At 40.5% G+C, this 10,102-nt stretch overlaps 1 protein-coding gene across 2 annotated transcripts; it reads left to right on the top strand.

The window, feature by feature from the left end:
- The first annotated feature begins 3,035 nt into the window (after positions 1 to 3,035).
- LOC118594162 (resistin-like gamma) lies at positions 3,036 to 4,846 on the top strand. Of its 2 annotated transcripts, none has more exons than XM_036204004.1 (4): positions 3,036 to 3,065; positions 3,232 to 3,377; positions 3,990 to 4,070; positions 4,583 to 4,846. In XM_036204004.1, exons 2-4 carry the CDS (start codon positions 3,257 to 3,259, stop codon positions 4,708 to 4,710), a joined length of 330 nt encoding a protein of 109 aa, XP_036059897.1. In that variant the 5' UTR covers positions 3,036 to 3,065; positions 3,232 to 3,256; the 3' UTR covers positions 4,711 to 4,846. The 2 variants fall into 2 exon arrangements, with proteins under 2 accessions (XP_036059897.1, XP_036059898.1); XM_036204005.1 differs by having other exon boundaries at positions 3,040 to 3,065; positions 3,238 to 3,377.
- The last annotated feature ends 5,256 nt before the right edge of the window (positions 4,847 to 10,102 follow it).

The raw sequence follows: 10,102 nt of genomic DNA on the forward strand, positions 1-10,102 counted from the left end.
GGAAGCAGAGAATCCAGTTTTGAAATGACCATTATAGTGAAACAGTGATCCCACCCAGGAAATCTGACTCACTGCTCTTCTGATAAATTCCTATTACACAGCAATCCTGCGTCTTAAGTAATAAAGACAGATTTGCACTCATCTATGTTTATGACTTCAATGTTAGATGCCACAACATTTTCAGGATCTCAATGATTACATCTCACTGTATCTGAGATGGGTGGTCAGGAAAAATATGAAAAGAAAGAAGACATTGATACTCCCCCACCCAGTTCTCCAACCCCCCCATTTTAATAAAAAGCATAAGTATATTGAAATTAATGAAACACAGAGAGATGGAATAGCATGCTTTTATGAGGACCAACATCTGAAAGAGTGAGATCTCGAAGACTACAAAGTATGGGCAGATGGGGGAAATTTAAAATAACTATGTTCTAACTTTTCACCATGTATGAACACTTTTTTCCAATTCAACTGCCTGTGGTGGCTTTAAGGTGACTGCTTTCCCAATCACATGTCTCACATATGTCAAAAGAGCAGCACAGTCCTCACTTGTCACTAAGAATTCTTTTTACTTGGGCATTAAAGTTTTACAGACTTCCAAATTAAAAAATAATTAAAATATTGTCAACAACGTTAAGAAAGTAAACAAGTGACTGTGTATTAAGTATTCTGTAAGTTTGGGGACTTCCAACATTGAGCATTCACAGGAGTATATAATTCATGGGTCAACTTTAGACTATCCAAATAATTTTATATAATAAATAGTGGTATGATTATTGATAACTTGAAAAGAATTAAAATAAATTGAATTCAACCACACTAAAAAATCTTCTCTTTCCATCTTCTAAATTATGGCAGTAGATTTCTCAAAGCTAAAAACCATGAAGAACCTACTTTCTATATCTTAAACTCACATAAAACAGACAGAAGTGCTAGTGCATACTAGTAATCCAAGTGTTGAAGAGGCCCTGACAGGTGGATTCTTTGGATTTACTGCCTGGCCAGAGTAACTGTATTGGCAAGCTTCAGGCAAAGTGAGAGAACAAGGTAGACAGAACCTGAGGATAAGCTACAAATTGACTTCCTGCTTGCTCACATATGTACAGGCACACACACACACACACACACACACACACACACACACACACACACACACACACGTATACATACAGAGTGGGGGATGGAGGATGGGAAGGATGGAGATGAGGGCGGAGAAAGAGAGAGACTGGTAGTGAGTAAGTGCCAGAATGTAAATGTGGAATGAGAATTTTCCTCTAGGGTGAGTTTAGTTCTTGGGGCAAAGCTCAAGATAGAACAGTTTCCCTTGCATGAGATAAGGACACATGAGGTGCTTGAAAGTTATTTATGTTTTATATTGTGATATTAATAATAGTAGGAGACCTTAGAGATAAACAATAAAGAACAGTTAGAGGTGAATAATGATGTGTTTGTATATCAAGTTGACATGGGTCAATTGTCCTGGTTAGGGGTTTTTGTCAACTTGACACAAGCTAGAGTTATATTGAGGAGGAGCTGTGGCTCTTCCTTTGAATGGGGATACCTTACTGCTTAAATGATAACTAATTTAGCTTAATTAAACACAGTGGAGGCCTAGCTCTCAGGCCAAATTTGCAGTGAGATTGGACTTTCTAACTTGGTTCCCAGCATTTTTTTTTTAACATTTACTTTGCCCCAGGGTCTGCTCTATTCCCAATTTCTTGTATTGTACTCCCCATCAAGTGTCATGATTGGAATTTGACCTGAAATAAAAATAGATAGATAGATAGATACATAGATAGATGATAGATAGATAGATAGATAGATAGATAAAAATAAAAACCTTTCCAAAAGTAAGCATTGCAGTTAGCCTCCAATTTTTCTATCTTTTGAACAACATGTTGCTCAGTCCTCCAATCCTAGGACTAGGCTTGCAAGCCACACTTGACAAAGAAATTAGGCTCCATGCCATCAAACAGTGACATTCCCAAAATGATCTGGGTCCTTTTTAGGTTTGTTTAAATATAACCTATTAATAATTGATGAGAGAGTGGAGTGAATGAGAACTGAGAATGTGAACAAAATTTGTAGCTGCCAGTAATAGGGAATTGAGACATTATGGAGCCTTGTGCCAAACTTGTTAGCAAGGAATGCTGGGATCACATCCCAGATGTCTCAGTTGGCATCAGTCAGCTTCAATAAGAAACCGTTTGTTCAAGCTGTCTTTTAATTCTGTACTTGAAATTTTAAACTCCAGAGAGGAGGTACAGCAAAGAAAAGCAGAAGTTTTGAGAGTAGAGCTAGCTGCTAGATGATAATCTATGGGCACAACACCCGGGTTTGCATAAGTGACAGCAGAAACTGGCCATTCTGTTTAATAACACTGCCTGAAAGCTTCATGTCCCACTCTTTACTGGGGTTTGGCATGGAAAAGGCAGAATAACAAGGATGGAGTCTGACTGCAGAGGACTATGTCAATGTGTGTAACTCCCATGAGAAGTATGTTTAGATATGCCCTATGAAAACATTAGCATTTGTCAGAATTCTTTTTCTTAACTCCCACAGGTTCCTGATTAGTTTTATAATAAATATCAATTACCTAGCAGGCAAGAAGGAAGTCAACATCCATCACTATACACCTGTTTTTTAAACAACTTTGTTTAGGAGAATATAACCTCTGAAGCTGAGTATAAGTAGCCTTTGTGGTCTCAAGCAGTCTTGTACCTAAAAATGAAGCAATGTTTCAAGAATCACCACTAGGCTGTTCAGCTGGTCAAGTCAATAGCTGATTGCTTCTCCTATAACTTTGGAGGGTGTGAATCTTGTAAGTTCCAGCTTTTCCAAACAAGTGAAGAGGGTGAACTTCCTCAGTCTCATGAACCTCACCTCTTCTTCTTTAGATATGTGTCTTAATTCATAGGAAATTGCTATACAAGACATCCGGGCTGTCAAAATGTACCGAAAGTGTTTACCCCACTGAGGTGTGCTTGTATATATTAAGGGTGCCCAGGTCATTCTACTAAAGCAGAATCTGGTCAGGCCCTGGAACCTCTCCTGAGCTTCTGGTGAGTCAGTCAGTTCTCGGGAACTCTCTCTGCTTCTCTAAATGGCTAAACCAGTTACAGTCTGGTCCCTCCCGTTGCCTGCTCCCTTCTCTCTCCAGAACATTTCCTCTCCCTCACAGCCATGCCAGAGCTCAGTGAGCTCATCTTCTTTGCCTTTTTCTTCCAGCCCCAGGACAGTGACTTTCAACAGGATGAGGACTACAACCTGCTCCCTTCTCATCTTCATCTCCCTTCTCCAGCTGATGATCCCAGTGAATACTGAGACCTTAGATTCTCTCCTGGAGAGAAAGATCAAGGAATTGAGCTGCGGAGGTATGAGATGAGTAGGAGAAACCATAGCCTAATCCTTGCTCATGCTGACTCTTGATAAAGCCTAAAATCCCTTGTACCCTACTCTAAGATCTCAACCCCTGTTCAGTCCACTTCATCCCTGCTTTCCTGACCAGGGATTTCTTCAGTACTCTACCCTTAGGTAAGGGATGAATGTTCTTTTTTTGAGACAGGGTTTCTCTGTGTAGTTTTGGTGCCTGTCTTGGATCTCACTCTGTAGACCAGGCTGGCTTCAAACTCACAGAGATCTGCCTGGCTCTGCCTCCCCAGTGCTGGGATTAAAGGTGTGTGCCACCACTGCCCAGTGAGATCAATGTCTTGATGATGATGAAGAAAAGGAGCATAGGTCCTGTAATTTATGAACACATTATGAAACAGGTATAATATTAAACTTTTTAGTTAGTTCATTTAATTTTCATAGCCACTTTAGGAGGTAAGAACACTTTACTTTCTCTTCACAAGTGAAGAAACTAAATCTTAAAAGATAGTGAGTAGACTACTTATGGAAGCAGTGACACCCCCAAGATAGAAGAGGACTTAAAAGGGAATTGTGAGAAAGATCATGGGCAATATCACTTTTTTCCTCTTACTCAGGTGAGTGTCCCTCCACTGTGACTAAGAGTCTCTCCTGCACTAGTGTGACAGCTAGAAGCAGACTAGCCTCCTGTCCTGCTGGTGAGTATCTCCTCGAGGACAGTTTGTGAATAAGGTATCCCTGTGTCCAAGCCATCAATTCCCTAATCCTGCCTTCTCCTAACCCAGCTTTCTGTTTCCATGGAGCTGAGGCATAGTGCCAGGCGTAGACATCCCTTCCTAGTTGTCCATTACCTTGAGGACTCTAGGGTTCTGCTCTTCCTGTAACCTCTTCCTTCATGCCCACACATGCCTGCCCTTCTTGTCCCTTGATTGTCCAGTCATGGATATGGACTTCCTTCATTTACTAATCTATCCCATATATTGGTGGGCAGGGGGCCAGAACAAAAGTGAAATTGCCATCAATTGAAAGGCAAGTCCCTCAATTTAAGTCATTTTTGCATTTCATTTGCTTGAAGAGAATTCTGAAGTTTGAAGAGCTTTATGCCCTGCAAAACCTAGATCTACCCATGTGCCTCCTAAGAAGAAAGGACAGTTAGGGACCTTCCATTTCTTGCATTCTAAAGGCTTTTATGTCTCACATGACTATGCAGGGATGGCTGTCACTGGCTGTGCTTGTGGCTATGGCTGTGGATCATGGGATATCCGGAATGGAAATACTTGCCACTGTCAGTGTTCAGTCATAGACTGGACCACTGCCCGCTGCTGCCAACTGGCCTGAGAAGGAGGAAGCTGACAACCCAGTTTTGAAATGATGACTATAACAAAACCACAATCTCAACATGGATACCTGGCTCATGTCCCCTTAATGAATTCATATTACCCAGTAATCCTGCTTCTTGAAAAATAAAGACAATTTTCACCTGCCTATGTTATGTCTTTTATGTTATTACTCCTAACTTGGGAAATCTCTCACTAGAAAACATTTTCAGTACCTCACATTACATCTCAGTATGGCTCGTGAGATTTGTGGTTAGAGAAGGATGGGAAAGGAACTGATTCTCCACTTCTTCTATTTCCTCATTATTTAACAGAAGGTAGTGAGTACGTTGTTTGGCATGAAAGATAGTAAATCAAATACCATGCTCTTGATGGAGCTCTCCAGCTGGAACAGTGAACTCTAACCCATGTGCAGGAGAACTTTGCAAGATGCAGGCAGGCAAGGGGAAATGGAAAATAATTTCTAACCTTTTAGCACACACATGTACTCTTTCTTACTCAAGGACCCAAGATGGCATTCATCAAGGTGACTTCCTTCCCTGTTGCTTTCTTTTGAATAACAACATAAAGCCACATCTCTCACATGTCACTGAGTCTTACTGTACATTTTCCTGGGTATAAAAACTATAGAATTCCAAACAAAAAATAAGTTAAGCAAGTAAATAACCCAAGGACTTGGAAGTGACTGTGTTTTAAGTTGGTGGACTTGAATTTTTAGCCTTCAGGGTCCTGAATAAAATTATAATTAAGTTATAACTTTGGATTACCAAGAATGATTTTTCTTTTTATTTATTCTTCTCTCATCTATTACATCCTGACCACAGTTTCCCCACCTCCTCTCCTCCCAGCCCCCCCCACTTCCTCTCTCCCCCAGATCTACTTCTCTTCTGTTTCACTTCAGAAGCCGGCAGGCCTCCTAGGGATATCAACCAAACACAGTATAACAAATTACAATAAGACCAGGCATATGCCCTCATATTAAAATTGGATGAGGCAACCCAGTAGGAGGAAAAGGGTCCCAAATGCAGACAAAAGAGCCAGACATAGGCCTTGCCTTCACTGATAGGAGGCCTGTGAGAACACCAAGCTGCACAACTATAACATATATGCAAAGGATGCAGGTCAGACCCATGCAGGCACCCAGACTGTTGGTTCAGTCTTGTGAATCCTTATGAGCCCTTCTTAGTGGATTCTGTGGGTTTTCTTGTGATGTCCTTGACTTCTCTAGCTCCTTCCTCCCCTTCTTCTGCAGGATTAACCAAGTTTCACCTAATGTTTAATGTGAGTCTCTGCATCTGTTCCTATCTGTTGACAGATGAAGCCCCTCTGATGACAATTATGCTAAGCTCTGGTCTATGAGTACAACAGAGTCTCATTAGTAATCATTTCCTTTCCCTCTTTTTTTTTTTTCTGGTTGTGTTTAGTTCTGTCCTAGGTCTCTGGCTTATCCACTATGGTTCCTGGCCCTCCATGCAGTGTCAGGCATGGGATTCCTCTTGTGGCATGGGTCTCAATTTCTGTGATGCTTCTTCTCCAGCACATCTTGCAGGCAGGACTAATTGCAGATAGAAGATTGTGCTTAGCTTGGTGTCCCAATCCTTCCACTGGAAGCCTTGCCTGGTTACACAAGGTGGCTTGTTAAGACTCTGTATCCCTCATTACTAAGAGGCTTCATGAGGGTCACCCTCATAGATTCCTGGGAGTTTTCATTGCACTAGGTTTCCACCTTGCCTCCCCAAAGTCCCCCAGTTTCAGTCATCTCTCCTAGGACTCTCACCACCACCCCAAACACATCCCTCCTGTTCCCATACCCACACATTCCCCAATCCACCAGTGAAATTTATTCTATTTCCCCTCTCAGGGAGATCCATGTGTACCCACCTTGAGCCCTCCTTGTTAGTTAGCCTCTCTGGTTCTGTGGATTGTAGCATGGTTATCCTTTACAGCTAACACTCACTTATAAGTAAATACAAACCATGTTTGTTCTTCAGGATCAGATGGAACACAGAATAATTTTTTTCTAGTTCCATACATTAGCCTGCAACTTTCATGATGTTACTTTTTTTTAAAAAGCTGAGTAATACTCCATTGTACAAATGCACATTTTCTTTATCTACTTCTTGTTGAGGGACAACTAAATTGTTTTCAGTTTCAGGCTATTATGAATAAAGCTGCTATAAACATAGTTGAGCAACTGTCCTGAGATAGGATGGAATGCCCTTTGTGTATATGATTATGAGTGGTATAGTTGGGTCTTGATCAATTCTGAATTTTCTGAGAAACTGCCACATTGATTTCCAAAGTGGCTGTACAAGTTTGCACCCACACTAGCAATGGAGGAGTGTTCCCCTTGCCTCCACATCTCATCAGCATGAGCTGTCACTTACATGTTTTTGACCTTAGCCATTCGGTCAGGTATAAGATGGATTCATTTTGATTTTCATTTCCCTGATAGCTAAGGATGTTGAACATTTCTGTTGTCAATTTTTTAAGACATGGTTTTTCTTTGTAGCCTTGGCTGTCCTGGAACTCGCTCTATAGACCAGGCTGGCCTTGAACTCACAGATCCACCTGCCTTTGCCTCCCAAGTGCAGAGGTTAAAAGCATGTGCCACCACCTCCTTTAAGTGTTTCTTGGCCATTTGAAATTCCTTTGTTGAGAATTCCTTGTTTAGATCTGTATCCCATATTTAATTGGATTATTTGGTTTGTTGATGTCTAGTTTCTTGAGTTCTTTATGGGAAAAGATTTTTACCGACTTCAAAAATGATTTTAAATAATAAATATTGAGAAGCCAAGAGGAATTTAAATATATTCACCTTCACTACAATAAGAATATTCTCTTCCTGTTTATTGACTAATGACTGTATTTCTCAAAGCTAATAACCATAAAAAATAGAAATTCAATTAGATGCTGTGATATATCTGTGAATATATAAAGTACTTATATCCTCCATTTAAAGATGCATTCATAGGTACACTGTATTGCTGCAGCCAGTGCGGCTAAAGCCAAGACTTGGAGTTTCTCGAGAGAAGAGCAATGACCAAGGGCAGATAGATACATAGACACCCTGGTACAGATAGGACGAAGACACCTTTTACTGAGAAAAGAGAGCTTTCTTTTATAGTTTGGTATGTTTTAATTCCGAGCAGGGTTGCTGAGAGTGTCAGCTCTTATCTTAGCAGTCGTAAGTGTTCAGAGCTACCTCCAGAAGGCACACCCAAAGGCTATCAGATTACCCTTCAATTTTCCACACAGATGCATGCACGTGTGAAAGCCAAGAGGGCGATTATCTGAGTCACAAATTGCCCTTGAATTTAAGTTTGTCCTTTAGCTTCTCTCCATAGCAGCAGTCTATTTGTTAATTACTTATCAAAATGTTTTTAGAAAGCTCTATTCACTGGCATACTGTTAATCATTGCAATCATAGTTCAATGTTTATATCTATAGCAACTCAAATGAGTATTTTAAAATATAAAATAGACCACGAATTATCTCGTCTCAATTATTCTAACTCTAGTGCTGTTGTTCTCAATCTGTGGGTCATGACCCCTCTGGAAGTCACATATCAGATATCCTGCATATCAGATTCAAATCATTTGCTACATTTCATGTAGCAAAATTACAGTTATGAATTAGCAATGAAATAATTTTATGACTGGGGTCACCTCAAATATGAATAACTATATTAAAGGGTAGCAGTATTGGGAAGGTTGAGAACCACTGCTCTAGTGACATTACATGAAAAATTATGTCCTACTTATTTGACGAAGGCTAACAAAATTCTGAATTCTGTGGCTCCTGAACATACTTTTGAATTCATTTCTGATCCTTGCTCATTTCACTCTCTCTGGTCACATCTGCATTGCTATACATTACACTCATCCTCCTATTTCCTACCCAGCATGAACAAATTAATTAGTGAACAAGTCTAATTCTGAGTCCAGATCAGTGTCTTCCCTTACTTTCTGGGCCTCTTCTTCTATCCCGGTCTTGACCATAGGGCAACAGATATTGTTTTAACAGATGTTTGGGTCCCACGGTATCAACAAGAATCCTATCTGTTTATAGACAGTACCTCTGAGAAAGAAAACAGAGAAGATGAAGATGGAGGCCAGAGGTTAGCAATAGTGAAAGCGGAAGTCAGACCTTGTAGGTTGGGTTAACACAATTGATGACTGTATGGCCAGTTTCTTGTCTTGTGTGTTAACAAAAGTCTGATTTCTTTCAGGTAAGGTATCCTGCCTAGGAGAATAAATATGTATTAGACACAGTAATGGAACTCACACCTTTCTTGGCCAAATATTCTGTTTCTTAACCATCTCTATATGGGTCTCTAGTGGGTCACCTAAGTCAGACCATAAGAGAAATCTGCTTTGGCTTTCTGAGAGTATGCTTCTAAAGTTAAAACAAGCAAACAACATAAACAAAAAACCAAAAATCTAGGTTTAAGCCTATGTCTACTTTTTAAAGTAGGGACAGATATGGTCAAAATATATATAATACATTTGAGTGAAAGTCCATAATAAAATTCATCACTATATGCAATACATATACAAAAATTTAAAAAGTGAAGAAAGAAAAAACAGGCTTAAAATTGTCCAAGACCCTTGTTTCTTCATGTAAGATGATGTCTCATGCTATGGCACTCCTCCAGTTTGAAAGTGGGAAGTGTACTGTTGTTACTCCCCCATAGAGAGAATGAGTTGAGAGCAATGTCATGCTAGGCAAGCAGATGACAACCCATAATCTTTCATCTTATCATATGTTTACTGCTTTTTCTTGTTGAATCAATAACTAAAGGGCTTATAATGAGAGATGTTCTCAAACTTGGCAGCTTCTACCGAGTGGGGGTGGATAGAAGAAAATTGAGAGCTGGAAAGAAAAGGGCAAGAAGATAGATTCCCCCTGCCCGCCCCCGCCACACACACACACACACACACACACACACAAGCAGAGAACCAGAGCAAAGGACACTGGCTAGAAACTGTCTCTTGCACTTTTTGAAAGCTCCGTCCTCTGCAGCTGTCTTAGATCACAGGTACTGCCAGTGTGTTTGTTTGTTGGGAGAGGGAAGAGGCTGAACTTGTGACAGCCCACACCTCTAAGAAGCATCTTTCCTCCTGACCTCTGAAGCCCTGTGCTACACTGTCAGCGATTCTGAGGCATAGGAATCTTCTGGGGCATCCCTGCTTCTCAGGGCTCTGCACAGAAGCTTAGCCTTGTTTAGTACTGCAGCTTACCCTGTCAACTCCTCACAGCACCAGGTCCTATTTTCCTCACCTATTTTCTTTGCTGTCCCTCCCAACCATTCTTGAGCAGTTACAATATTAGTGTTTTCTTAACTCTTCACTTTTGTCTTAAGAGGTAAGCGGTGTTAGTTTTTCCATTTT

This window comes from Onychomys torridus, chromosome 12 (assembly GCF_903995425.1).
Source record: "Onychomys torridus chromosome 12, mOncTor1.1, whole genome shotgun sequence".
In the NCBI taxonomy this organism is placed as follows: domain Eukaryota; kingdom Metazoa; phylum Chordata; class Mammalia; order Rodentia; family Cricetidae; genus Onychomys; species Onychomys torridus.

Bases quoted from the DNA above. Each gene is read 5' to 3' on its own strand.
- LOC118594162 (XM_036204004.1), top strand. From the start codon at position 3,257: ATGAGGACTACAACCTGCTCCCTTCTCATCTTCATCTCCCTTCTCCAG. The intron at 3,378-3,989 runs GTATGAGATGAG...CCTCTTACTCAG, and splicing joins CAAGGAATTGAGCTGCGGAG to GTGAGTGTCCCTCCACTGTG. The intron at 4,071-4,582 runs GTGAGTATCTCC...ATGACTATGCAG, and splicing joins ACTAGCCTCCTGTCCTGCTG to GGATGGCTGTCACTGGCTGT.